A 14,272-nucleotide genomic window follows, 5' to 3' on the forward strand; every position below is an offset into this window, starting at 1 on the left:
GAGGGGTTTTTATGGAAGAATAGGTCAATTTTTGCTGATGTAAGGCCTCTTGTATAGGAATGGAGTGCCTAGGTGGTGCAGAAGGTGAATGCACTTGGCTGCTAAGCAAACATTGGAAGGTTGAGTCCATCCAGAGATGCCTGTATGAAATGGAGCAAAGGCCTGGTGGTCTGCTTCTGAAAAATCATCCATTGGAAACCCAAGTGAACAGAGTTCTGCTGTGACACACGTGTGGTCGCCATGGGTCAGAGTTGACTCAATGACACCTGGTGTTTATTTTCTAGGAATAGAAAGGAGCAGTTGGAACCTATCTGAAAAATCTTGTGTATGTGAATTTCTCCAGTGCAAGGGTTCCTGCATAAAGTAGTCAAAGATAAAAATAAATAAGTAGAAGTTCAGAAAGTTAAGAATAACTCTTGGTCATTGTGAAGGACTATCAGCCATTTGCTCTTCAGAAAGTACGGATGTTGTTTTTTTCACATTTGACACTCATTATTGTTAGCTGTGAGTACTTGCACTAGGATAGCAGGAGTTTTCTGGGGCACATCAAGCCTGGGTAGCTAGTGCATGAGGGAATGAGGGGAGTGCTGTGTGGGAGAGAGGGTGAGAGGGCTAGACACAACTATTTCCATCTTTGCTCAGGGCCAGCCCCAAGGTACCCCAAAGTTTTCTCCTCACTCCTTGCTCACTCCCTCATCTCCCTTTTCCATGACTCAGGATTTTATTTACCTATGTTTGGTGATAGAAACATCTGTGTGGTATGAAACTGGAGCTTAGCCTACATTTTTCAAGAGGAATAGTGCAACCTTGTGCAATAGTTTTCTGTTATTGCTGTAACAAATTACCACAAATTTAGTGGCTGAAAAAAAGTAATAAAAATACAGTTCTTGAGGTCAGAAGTTCAAAATCATTTTCACTGGGATAAAGTCAAAGTGTCAGCAGGGCTGATTCTTTCTAGAGGCTCTGAGGGGAGAATCTGTTTCCAGTTCTACAGGCCACCTGCATTTCTTGGCTCTGGCCTGTTCCTCACATCTTTCCATCTTCTTGCTTCTCTTGTCTCATTTGCTACTCTGACTCTGATCACCCCCACTTTCATAAGGATTACATTGGGTACACCTGGGTAGTCTAAGATAGTCTCATATCTTAAGATCCTCAACTTAATCACATCTGCAAATTCCCTTTTGCCATGTAAGGTAACAAATTAGGACATGGACACCATGGGTGACCATTATTGTGCCTTCCACATATGGAAGCCTTATTTTTATATTTCCAGTGGGAAAGTGAGATTCTGTAAAATTTCACATCTTAATTAAGGTTTCAGATAACTTAGGTAATTGGGAGCATCAGGATTGTTCTATTTGGATGTTTTCAGGTACCTCAGTTCAAGAAACCTAAGTCTGGATTCATCACCTTCATCTTGAAACCTTCTCAGCATCCATCTTTAGGTGTTCAGTCTTGATTAATGATACTACCATTTCTGTCCCATTCTAACTGGAACTGGGAGTTGTAGAAGATGTACCCTTTTCTTTTACCATACAGCTTTCTCTAAGGGATCCAAAAAATCCTACTGATAGCACATCCTATATATTTCTTAAATTTTTTCCCTCTTTCTCTACTTGTACTTTAATTTAGGTAGACTCTAACTTAGGTTTTCATCTTTCTTACCTGGGCTATTGTAGCTATTTGCTTGGTCTTAAATCCTCTCTTCATCTATCAACTAGAAATAGAGCTAGTCCCCAACTTACATATTTGAATTAATAAAAACTTCCCGTACAACCATTTATGTTTTTTTTGTTTTTGTTTTTGTTTTGTACATCGTATCGTTAGTAATATATACTACGTACAGTGTTGCAACAAATAATTTACTCATGTTATTATTCTCAAATGTCACTTGCAAATGTTTAGTGTTATGATTGTTTAAAATACTGCCATACAGCAGACTATGAAATCTTAAAAGAAAAAAAAAAAAAAGGAAGTATTTGACTTATGTCAGAACTGACTTAATGACAGAGTTATAGGAATAGAATCACACTGTAAGTCAGGGATGACCTGTATCTATTAAAAATGAAAATCTGGCCGTGTTAAACTTTTCAGTCACTCCCCATCACCTACATAATAGGACATAATAAAGTCCAAGGTCCTTCTAATGCCTTAAAAACACATACCACTCCTCACTGTGACTGGGGATTTATCTCCCTTTCTAAACTTGTGTATAATCATGTGTTGCCTGATGTCCACGATATAGTCTGTGAAATAGGACATATTGGGATTTGGACGTTGTGTGAATACCATATGTCTATAAGTGCTTCCATCCAACTTATGTACGGACTAACACCTATAAAGCCTATTATATTAAAAAGCCAAAGTGGGTACATTAGTTAGTAATAATAAACACATGCTACTTTGCAATACACATCAAAACATTACTATTATTATTGTTATTATATCACATTAAAGATGTTTTAGTGTGTCTTGAAATGTTCCTTTAATGCTTTTTATGCATGGATAGGTACACTATATACTATATATGAAGACTAACATTTGACTAGCTGACATTAGATGCAAACTGTACCTAACTGTTTTGACTTAGGTACAAATTTAACTTAAAGACAGATTTGGGAATGGAACTTTTTCATAATCTAGGGACTGCCTGTATGTAGTAATACGGTGTTCACACAGCATCCAAATCACGTAACATCTGTTTCACAAAACATATCATGAACATTAAGCGATGCACGACTGTATCTCAAAAAAGGCTCCCTTTTTTTTAATATCTTTATTATTTCTTACGACTAATATGTTTTTGCACCATGATTTAAATCTAGGAAGACTAGGTGGAATGAATCAGAAGAACTTCAAATCTAGAAATTTCTATTTTTGTCACTGTATCAATGCAATATATTTTCATATTCAGAATAGAGCATAGAGCTTGCTCTAGATTATGTTCTATGAATGAGGCTGTGTGGAGCAGATGGGTGTACTTTTATTTGAAATGAATCTTTTAGATTACTGTCATTGATTAAGAATCAGACAAACTGAGCTCTTGTCTTTGCTTTGTTCTTAACTTTCTCTGTGATCTTGGATCTATCATTTTCTCTAACTTTGCAAATGAATTACTTACCTAACTTGCTGACTGTAAAAATGCTTTTAGAGAAATTGAAATAATAGAAATGAAATGTTCTGAAAAAAATTTATGAAGTCCCACACTAGTAATATTATTTGTAAGTGAAAAATTCTGATGGGATTTTTCTGTATTTACTCGTTCATCAAATATTTATTTAACATTATTAAGTGCCAGGTACTGTGCAAGCACATGAAGTTCCAATTATTTTTCGTATAAACTTCTGGTGCTTACTTAGCTGGTTTTAAACTGCATTTGTAGAGGATTTGAAAATATATTTCATTTTTATTATCTTTACACATTCATAAAAATATGTAGTGTTTTATAAATTTTTTTCAAAAACTGTTTATAAATGTTTCCTCAAATATTGTTAAATAAATATTTTCTCAAATATTATTGCTGCTTACTTCATGCAATGAAGTCCTAAGACAAACACCTTAGTATATTGCAAGAGTTTTTCTATTTCCTGAATAGTTTATAAATGTCCTTTCACAAATACAATACCACTTTTGTGCATTTTGAGCTTCCTGAGGAGAGAAACTATATGGGGATCTTTGACATCGTTAAGGAGAAAGTTTTTCATGTAAGAATTTGGAGCTATGAGAAATGAAACATTTCTTAAAAATCTCCCTAGGAAATCACAACTGTCAGTAAAAGTCCTTATACTCTTGACCTGTGAGGGAAGTAGTTTTTTGGGTTTTTTTTTTTTTTTAATAGTTTTGAGGGTAATCCTGAGTTCTAATCCCTGTTGTGGTGCTGCCTGCTGGATGAATTTAGATGGTGTATCTATCCTCGCTTATCTGTCCAATAAGAGAGATGAAAGGGTATGCATTGTAGGGTTGTCCATATGGGCCTGAGGGCTAGGCCAGGCATATAGGAAGCACTCTGTGAACTAAAGTTTCAGGGTCCCTCTGACCAAGGGACATACTTCTTCTATTCTATCCATCAGTCATTGCTGGAAGGAGGCCTGGGGGGTCCTCATCTGTGTTCATGTTTTATTGTTGTTATGTGCTGTCGAGTTGTCTCTAACTCATAGTGACCCCTCCTTGGGTTTCTGAGGCAGTATCACTACAGAAGTAGATTGCCCAATCTTCCTTCCAAGGAGTGGCTGGTGGGTTTGAACTGCCAGCCTTCTGGTTAGCAGTCAAATGCCTTAGGCACTATGCCACCAGAGGGCATTGATTACATGTGCCTTGAAGAGAGGACTTAGGATTGCTATAGTTGTCTTCTCAATATGACATGAATGATTTTTGCCAAACAGTTGAGGGAGCTCTGCCTACTTGTCTTCAGTAGAATCTTTAAGGAAAGAACCACTTTTACAACAGTTCTTCAAGTGATTCCTGATTTAACATGAGCATACGGATGACCTTTCATTTTTCTCTATATCTTTCTCCCCTGCCCAAAGCAGATCATCTTCTGGCCCTCTACTTTGATTGGCAGGCAACATAGTGCTTTTTCTGCATGAGGTAAGGGACATTCCATCTCTATAGAAAATTGAGATAATTGCCCATAATCCCAAAATGTAGGGCCCAGCATCACAATGAGAACTAGGAAGCTGATGTAACTTGATGGCAGGTGAAATCTATGAAAGTAATGCTGATGTGGCAGGGGAGGACAGAGCTCTGAGCTTCTTGTACAGTTGCCCCTAAGGTAAAATAGAATGAACTCTTCCCATTTTCAGGATATAAATATTGCTCTTGTCTTTTGTTAGTATTTGTCAAATGTTTATAGTTTTCAATAAGTTGGTGTGACATTGTGAAGTGATATTGAAACCTGTTGCTTTTTCCACAACTGAAGGACTTAAAAAGACTCATTTGGGCATAACAATGGTATAACAAAACATTTGGCCTAAAGTACCTAATGACAATGAAAATGTAGTTAATTTGTAGTGGTGTGTTTATTTCCAAAGTAAATATAGTTTATATATGATCATGCTTTTTCTATATTCTTCTTAAAATGTACATAGTTAAGAGTTTGTGTGTGTATGTATGTTAGATAAATTTGTACTGTGATGCACTGAAGAACGTGCTGTGAATCTCTAATTATGTTTTAAAAAATATTTTCTTAGTGTAGCATTATACTCATTATATACTCTACACATTTAGTTTTTGAAGAGATTCCTGCCATGATAATTACATAATCATTCAGTACAGTAGAAACATCATTATGGTCAAATACTAATTAGCTACTGAAATGAAACAAAACAGAACCTAGTTCACAGCGCATTATAAAAAGTGGTTTAATATTGTAGAAACCCAATATATAGTTAAAATTATTATTTGCTTCAAATGTGAGTCATTTTTTTTCCCCATGGAGAGGAATCACTGCTCTGGGTGCTTATTATCTAATTTATTGCCTGGGAGCACATTGGATTTTATTACCAGTGCGTTCGTGACCAGCTCTGCAAGTTGGAGCATCCGGAGAACTTGCCAACGGGGATTCTTGGCTTAGTGGGTGGCCGGTGGATTGGGATACATCAGGGCTCTCAAAGCAGAATTAAGAGATTGGACTAGAGGGTCTCTGAAGGCCCTTTGGGGCCATAATTTTCTAGAGTTCTTCAAATGTTAACTGTATAAGTTTTTGGGAATGTGGGATTTACTAGTAAATCACTCGTTCTGGGACACTGGTTTGAACATCTTTAGCGTGGAAGATAAGTGATTCTTAACTCTTTTTCCACTTTAATCGTGCCTTAGGAATATGGAACAGCCCTGTGGGTAACAATGAATCTTGGTATCTGTGACTTTCCAGGTGTGTTTGTAATGGGAGAACGTTCAGGCAAAATGTAAGATCTGTTGGAGGTAAAGTGGGAGGGTGCATATAAAATCCCTCAGGTAACCATTGAGCATACCTCTCAAGGGAGCATTACTCTCACTGTCCTTAAGAATTGTTTAAAGTAGGGTTTTATCCACTACTCCAGAGTCTCTGTGAAGCGTTGGCTGCTAACCAAATGGTTGGTGCCTCAAAAGAAAGTCTTGGTGATCTCCTTCTAAAAAATAAACCGTTAAAAACCCTATGGAGCACAGTTCTGCTCTGACACATATGAAGTGGCCATGAGTCAAAGTCAGCTTACCAGCAACTAGTGACTTGTACTTGGAAGTTTCTATGCCCTTTGGAAATAAGCTTGTGAGTACATGGTTTTATGTGCTCTTCTCATACACATACAGAATTTTAATGAACATAAGTGACATAAGCTAGGTCTTAGTTATATTGATATATATATACTAAAAGACCAATAGAAATTAGAAACATTCATGTTATCATATTGTATCTCAGGATATTTAAGTCATGAGTGCTTCTCCTAATAAATATTTTCTAAGTCAGATTTTTCATAGGTTTTATGCTATATCTTCTTTCCTTTCCTTCATTCTCTCCCCCTTGTCCTTCTCTTTATTTTTGGCCTCTGGAAGTAATTTGTTTTCCCATTTAATGAACGGTTTATAATGCAACTGAAAGCAATAATATGCATGAGCAGCCATGTTGTGAAGGTGGAAACCTCCGGGCACCTGTGGAGTGTCCACACTCGCCCCTCTAGGGCCGGGCGCAGACACATCCCGACCTGTGAAACTCATTTTTTCGACCTTTCCGGAGTCTGGCTTATGGTTGTGTCTTCTGGCCGGCCAGAGGTGCGCTGCAGGAATGTGTGCCATGCTGCAGGAATGTGTGCCACATCAAGCAAGGGGGACTTCCTGGCGGGGGGCGGGGAGGATAATTAAAAAAAAAAAACTAGTGAATTGAAATATATGCATGACACACACATCTATAGGATGAAAGAGTTTTCTGATAATTACCATAACTTCATTCTAAGAGTCTTTATGATGCTAACTTACTTCCTACCACCTCTGATATAGGTACTATATGTGAGGATTAGGGTGTTTTTGTGTGTGGGACCATTCAGTTCTGTGTTTCTGCACTTATATAATTATATAGGAAAAGAATATTACATATCATAAAAATATACACTAGCGAATCAGTGAGTTAAACAATTAATCAAATGTCCTTTAATTTACCCTATGACTCCATTTATTTGAAGATACTGTGATACAAAGGAGCTCTGGTAGCATAGTGCCTAAGGCACTTGACTGCTAACCAGAAGGCTGGCGTTTCAAACCCACCAGCCACTCCTCGGAAGGAAGATGGGGCAATCTACTTCCATAGTGATAACTGCCTCGGAAACCCAAGGAGGGGTCATTATGAGTCAGGTCTGACTCAATGGCACATAACAACAACATGATACAAATTGATTATAAAATAAAATCCCAAATCTTGCAAAGGATGTGGATTTCACAAAGTCTACAAAATGTTCTAGACTGTTTCTGCTCACAAGCAAAATTATGAGACAGGATCTGGCAGAGTTATGCCAGTGAGAAAGTCAAGGATGTTGAGTGCTTCAAATCAGAATTATTTGAATATCAAAGAATTGAGAGAGGCCTTTAGGAAAAATGATGACATTCTTGAATATTTCTAACAAATATTATTATATTTAAAAACCATCCTGTGAAACTTAAATGTTACGTGAAGGATATCATAATGTGCTAATGTAAAATATTGTTGGAAAAATTCTGACAAAATCTTATTTTGTTTATTTTTTATTCATCCTAAGAATTGCACCTAGTGGCAAATATCACCTAAATTTATTCTAAGTCTTTGTTTTCCTTTTCCTAGCTAAGTCCCAATCAAATTTTTTTCACCACTATTTGTTATAAAATTTTGACCCCTGTTTTAAGAGACATTTGAAGTATCTCTTCGTCCAGAATATGCTCTCTTGAATAATAAGGATCACTTGTATGGCAGTGAATTTGCTTTTTGGTATATAAAATTGTACATTTGAATTATGTGATACTGCATGTATAGCCATATATTTTTTTGCTGTGTTAATGGTCTCAAACAAATGTCAAATTTTTATTTCAATTAATTGTAGTTAAATTGCAAACAGACATATTATGTACTTTTTATTTAGTAAGATGGCACAGTGCCTAAGGCATTTGGCTGTCAACCAGAAGGCTGGTGGTTCAAACCCACCAGCCACTCCTCAGAAGGACGATTGGGCAATCTACTTCCGTAGTGATACCGACCTGGAAACCCAAGGAAGGGGTCGCTATAAGTCAGAGATGACTTGGCGGCACATAACAACAACAACAACAAGACTAGGCAGGGACCAGGGTATTAGCTGTGCAGAGCTGATTCTTTTAGAAAGATCAGTAAGACTGCATTTATATTCATCATTTTCTGGGATTTGGAAATAACTTGATTACAGTTTTATTAATTGTCTTCCATTTGTAAAACATTTTAGACTTTGGCAAGTGCTTTTGAGCCCTATTATTTCATTACCCTTTGTACTGTATGGTATTTGTTGTGATTTAATTGCCTATTCACTAGACATCCTACAGAATGTTCCTTACAGTTTTTCCTCCCTTTGTTGGCTTTATGACTATAGGTTTTAACCTGAGGTCTTTCAAAGGGTGTGAAAGAAGTGAAAATACTTTGAGATCCCAATAGTGAAGCCACTATTTTTGCAGGTACCTTGTAGTCCACAATCCTTTGGAACAAGACCGACACTCAGTAGTCTCTGTGTATGTGAGTTCTCCTACTGTGCAGGTGTCCTCTGCTGAAGGAAAACTTGTGGAATTTCAAGTCAGTGCAGTTTGGGATACTGCAAATAGTATTTCACAAACAGCCTATGAGGTATGTTGTCACCATAGAGCTTAAAGAAAGTGTAACTAATACATGGTTTATATATATATGTATGTGACCTATTGCACCATTGTATTAGTGTGCGTGAAGTGGGTTAAAGTTGTAAATACCAGAGAGCTTAACTGACAGTTAAGCAACACTTAAGGAAGCAGATCCCCCCAAAATATTAATATCTATATTAGTATGTATACTATATATTATTTTCATATTAGTAGTAGTACCTATTATTAATATGTAATTATATATCTTTGTTACTATGTATATTGTAACTTTATTCTTAAGTAAACAAATGATCATTACTCATAAAAATTTGAATTATCTGTCTAACTCAATTTAATGACAGTTATGCATATTGAAATTGAGATAATACCACCCTTCTAAATAACTGTATGGTTTCAGCTCTTAGCTGCAAAGATAACATATACCAAACTGTAAAAGAACGACTCAAAAATAGCTAAGAAGCTTCTTTTCTGAGATGCAGTTGTGGGAAATCTGGACACAAGTACTAGATATCTTTTGGGAAGTTTCTTAAAACAATTAGTAAACTGAGCCCCGCATCACTAGAAAGGATGCATATTTTAGAGTCTGAAGTGCAGTTTAAACTACACTTCTGAAGATGCAGCCATAACTTGGCTACCTTCAAGTTGATTCATATTCATTACAATGCCTAAAAAAAGAGGTTGTTAAAAGCCATTCCTGGCTGCTATTTTAAATGTCTAATCCTTTTAGGTAGAAAGCAAAAGCATAAGACAAGTGTTGGTCAGTTTTTATACAAAACATTCCATCTAGAAAATGAACAGCAGCTCTTGAAAGGTAAGGTCATGTCTTGTACTGTATGCATAGCCACGCTTGAGTTGTTCATATCTGCTAAACCCCAGGGATTCAGTGTATAATTTTCATATTTTTATATTACATTTACCATTTTTGTTTTCATTATGCTGAAATACCACAATATTGTAAAGGGTTTCTAGTAATTAGGAGAAATCATGTTCACTCTAAGACTGTGCCTTCATGGAGAATTTCCCCTATACACATCCATTAAGAGCATTGTGAGACAACTGAAGATGGTCACATAATTTCACGTTAAATGAAAACATTAAAGCCCTCCTGTGAGCTTGGGGTAACTAAGATGTGGATACTCTACCAATAGATTATCAAAACATATGTCTAGAATAGTATTATGTTCTCTATTTTTCAAATATGATGTTTTTTGTTGTTATTATTCTTGCTAGAAGTGCAAATGATTATCCTTTCAGTAGGTTACATTTCTCTTTAATAATCTCCCTTCCCTGTCTTTTAAAGATCTCTTTTCTAGCACATACACCACCGTTGGGAATGAAAGTTTATAAGATTTTGGAATCAGCTAGTTCAAAATCACTCTTAGCTAATTATGTTCTATATAATGGTAAAACAGAAACTAAAGGAATTTTCAACATAAAGAATATAAAAAGTGCTGAAGAAGATATAATGCTAGAGAACTCCTTTATTAGACTTCAGTTTGGTCCGTCTGGGCTTATGGAGGTACGTGCACCTAAGTAATTCTGAAATTCATAGAAGCTTTGTCATTTTTTACTGCAACATGTTCGGATTAATTATGCAAAGGGAAAAAAGATGTACTTAGATGTACTAATCTGTACCAGATATTCTGGGAGATGGGGCGGATGAGGTATATCTTCCTCCTTCTTGTGGTCCAGACTGTCCAGTATTACTCACAAGTGTCATCTGTGGATAGTGCTGCCCTGTGAATTGCCTGTCATTGGCCCATGGGCTAAATACAGAAATTGTGAATATTAAAAATATTTATGGACACTTTTAAAGCAATTTGACAGAATAAATTTATGTCTATTGACTCTGATCCTAAAAAATGTGAATGTGTATTTGGTATGTCATTTAAATTTCATTTTGCTAGTAACTCACTCTTATGTTACTTTACAAAAATACTGCTTTATGTAGATTGGGAATTAAACAAACCTACCCCTTCACAACAGAAAACTGGAAAAAACCATTGGCTTAAACCTTCAATTTGTGTATCTCTTTCTTGATGAAGTACATTCTTTTTGTTTTTGTTTTGAAAGTGTTATGTCTCAAAGCTAAGTATAAAGTTTGAGATGTTCAATGAAGAATTTTAATATTACAGACTTAACATTTTCAATCTATTCTTACAGTTATTTCTTTAAAATCAACACACACATGAACCAGTTGCATGCTTAATGTCTTAACATAATCAGTATCTTAATAGTAAATTGTCTTTTATATCGTTTCATTTTTAGAAAATAATAAATAAAGAAGATGGTAAACATCATGAAGTAAAATTGGAATTTTCATGGTATGGAACAACAAGTAAAAAAGACAAAAGTGGTGCCTACCTTTTCTTACCTGATGGGGAAGCCAAGGTAAGTGCTAATGCAGTGAGCAACCACTAGATACTTGTTGAAAGAGTATTGAGAAAAAAAATGTGTTTCATTATTTGATTCTCTATTAGGGATAGATGATTTCTGTGTACAGTATTCTACCCGTCTTGATACTTGGCAACTCATAGTTGAAAGTTAGGTAAATAATTTTTCAGAGTTAGAATACAGTAGAGTGAGAATACAGTTCATTGTAGGATGCAGCAATGGCCAGATGCTCCATGAAATGTGAAGTTGAAAAGAAGGCAGCTGACTTAGACTTACGGTGCTATTGTGTCATTCTGTACATACGCAGCACAAGCGTTTATAAATACATACAAAATATTTAGCCATATGTAAAATATAAATTGCCCACTGGACCTCGTGTTGCTCCTTAATTTTTAGCACTTAAAAAACAATCCATGTTTGTTTTTTTCCCAAATCATTCTCTATAAAGGTACTAAATGAAAATTCTGGCACATTTTGAAAATGCAGAAAGCTGAAGAAAACAATAAAAATTATTGAATATTCCATAAGCCAGTGAAAACCACTGGCAACATTCTGATGTACTTTTTTTAATTGTCTTTTGTTCTGTTCGTAGCCTCCCCACCCCATTCCTAGGTTTTGTCTTACTGAGTGCACATATTTTATTTTACATTTTGTAAAAATGCTCAGAAGCTAATGGTATATTCTTTGACAATACAATCTTAATATATACAGTTACGTTTACTTGAAGAATTTCCTATCGTGTATGTACATTTTCTTCAAATTCTTCACTATTATAAAATTGTGATAAGCATTCTTTGAGCAAGTGTGAATATTTCTTGAGAAGAACCAAAAGAGTCATTTTTGTCAGTTCATGAAGAATTTTAAGGCTTTTGATACATACTGCATATTTTCCCTACAGAAAGACTGCATAAATTTTCACCCTACCATGCATTTTGAGAGTAGCTCTCTAATATTCTATTACAAGCTCTCAGAGTTAGCCAAATTAAACGCTGTGCCAGTAATAAGTGAAATATACTTTACTGTACACCCCCACCCCACGTGATTATTAGTGAGGTTGAACTTTTTTGTACATTTCTTTTGTGTGTGTATGAGTTTCTTATGTTCTTGGACTGTTTTTCTATTGGTGTGTCTTATTTATCTGAAAGCAGGGTTTTTTTTTTGTTGTTGTTGTTGTTACTGTTAAACTTTATTGTGGTGAAAACATACAGAACAAGACTGTCACCAACATAACAACTTCTACATTTATAGCTCAGGGACATAGATCATTTTTCATGTTGTGCCACCTGAAAGCAGTTTTTATGTACAGTAAACACAAGGAGCCCTGGTGGCACAATGATTAAGCACTCAGCTGCAAACTGAAAGGTTCTCAATTCAAACCCACCCAGCAGCTCTGCAGGGGAAAGACTTGGTGATCTCCTTCTGTGAAAATTACAGCCTAGAAAACCCTGTGGGGGAGTTCTACTCTGTCACATGGGGTCACTGAATTGAAAAATCTACTCAACAGCATCCAACAATGACAGTAAAGACATTAACTTTTTTTTTCCTATATATTGTAAAATTTTCCCTCAGTTTGTCATTTACTCTGTTATTTATTTTATTTCTCTGTTATAGTAGTTTTTGGGTTTTGTGTACTCAGTTCTGTATTCTTGTTTGTTCATTTGTTTCTTCTTTTGCTTTTATACTTTTCTAAGCTTTCCCCACCTCAATATCAATAAAATATTCACCCTGATTTTTTTTGGCCTAGGGACTTGTACCCTGAAGAAGCTACTATTGTTGTATAATTTAGGAAAACTTTCTAATCAAAATCTAATATTAAATTATAAGGGACTGTGTAGGCTAAGAATTCTAGCTTTTGTTTTAAATCACTGAGCAATTAAAAGTAACTACAGCTCATGGTAGTAGGCATTGTAGATAGGCAATGCATTGGAATTTTCTCACCAGCTTTTGTAACTGGACAGGTATTTTGTTTTCATTAACTGTTCTTATACTTAAAAAAAGTAAAATTGTAGCTTTGCTATGTATTATTATTCTGCATGGAGAAGAATGACAAATTAATTTAAAACTATTTTATCTTTAAATAGCTCTAATGTCAGATAGGAAGATCAAATCATATATATTTACAAAGAGAAAATAAATGACCATACAGGAAAGAGGCAGGAGGGTGTGTTGGAAAAAGGCAGATACATAGGAATTGTATTCTAGGATTCTCATCCCCTTGTCACTTTTGTGCTGTGTGCTACATGCAAACGCTGCGTAAAGTAGAATGCATTGTATTAATTTCAGAATATTTTCCTCTAGCCAAGCAGATGAATTTGGAAGGAAATTATATAATTCTGGAAAAAGGAGTTCACATTGCAAATCTAGCCTTTTTTATGCTATTTTACTTTCTAGGGCTTCTAATACTTAAGAAAATAAATTCTTTATAAGCACTTTAAATTTGTTCCTCTGTCACTTGTGTGGTTTCTCATATTTTCTTATATTTAGATACTAAATAATGGAAGTTAAACCAGTGATTTTCAAGTCATTTTTTTCAAGTTTGAAATTTTGCTTTATATCCTGCTGGTTCTTTAAGTATATTTCACAGCATAGTAAACCTAACTGTGATTAAACTCTAGTTCTGAATCTAGCCTCCCATCAGTTTAGATGGCTTGCTGTGGTTCATCCTTGCCATGTGCCCTGATCTCTGAACATTAGGGGGCCATGGTTATAATAAATTTCTGCCTGAGAAAATGTCACTGCTATGGAACAACTTACATCCCTAATAGATATCTATGTTGATAATACAGAGGTATCTTAATTAGAAATTTTCATTGCTGGGAAGAATAGTTGTAGATAATCTAGGATAATCAAATTGTTAAACATTTTTTATTTTCTCTTTTGACCACTCTTTTTTTTGATGTTGTTGTTGTTGTTAAGTGCCATTTCCGACTCATAGCGACCCCATGCACAGCAGAACAAAACACTGCCTGATCCCGCGCCAGCCCCACAATCCCTGCCATACTTGATCCCATCATCGCAGCCACCGTATCAATCCATCTCATTGAAGGCCTCCCCCTCCTTCGTC

General features: G+C 35.6%; 1 protein-coding gene across 1 annotated transcript in view; it reads left to right on the plus strand.

The window, feature by feature from the left end:
- MAN2A1 (mannosidase alpha class 2A member 1) overlaps window positions 1-14,272 on the plus strand; it is a 296,885-nt gene that overhangs the window by 161,248 nt on the left and 121,365 nt on the right. The window contains exons 13-15 of the mRNA XM_042782502.1: window positions 8,638-8,803; window positions 10,115-10,333; window positions 11,083-11,205. Of these exons, the coding sequence (XP_042638436.1) occupies window positions 8,638-8,803; window positions 10,115-10,333; window positions 11,083-11,205 (508 nt within the window). The remainder of the gene's footprint in view (window positions 1-8,637; window positions 8,804-10,114; window positions 10,334-11,082; window positions 11,206-14,272) is intronic.

The sequence above is a fragment of the Orycteropus afer genome, unplaced genomic scaffold, assembly GCF_000298275.1.
Source record: "Orycteropus afer afer isolate SDZICR_OR568_19922 unplaced genomic scaffold, OryAfe1.0 scaffold00350, whole genome shotgun sequence".
Taxonomy (NCBI): Eukaryota; Metazoa; Chordata; class Mammalia; order Tubulidentata; family Orycteropodidae; genus Orycteropus; species Orycteropus afer.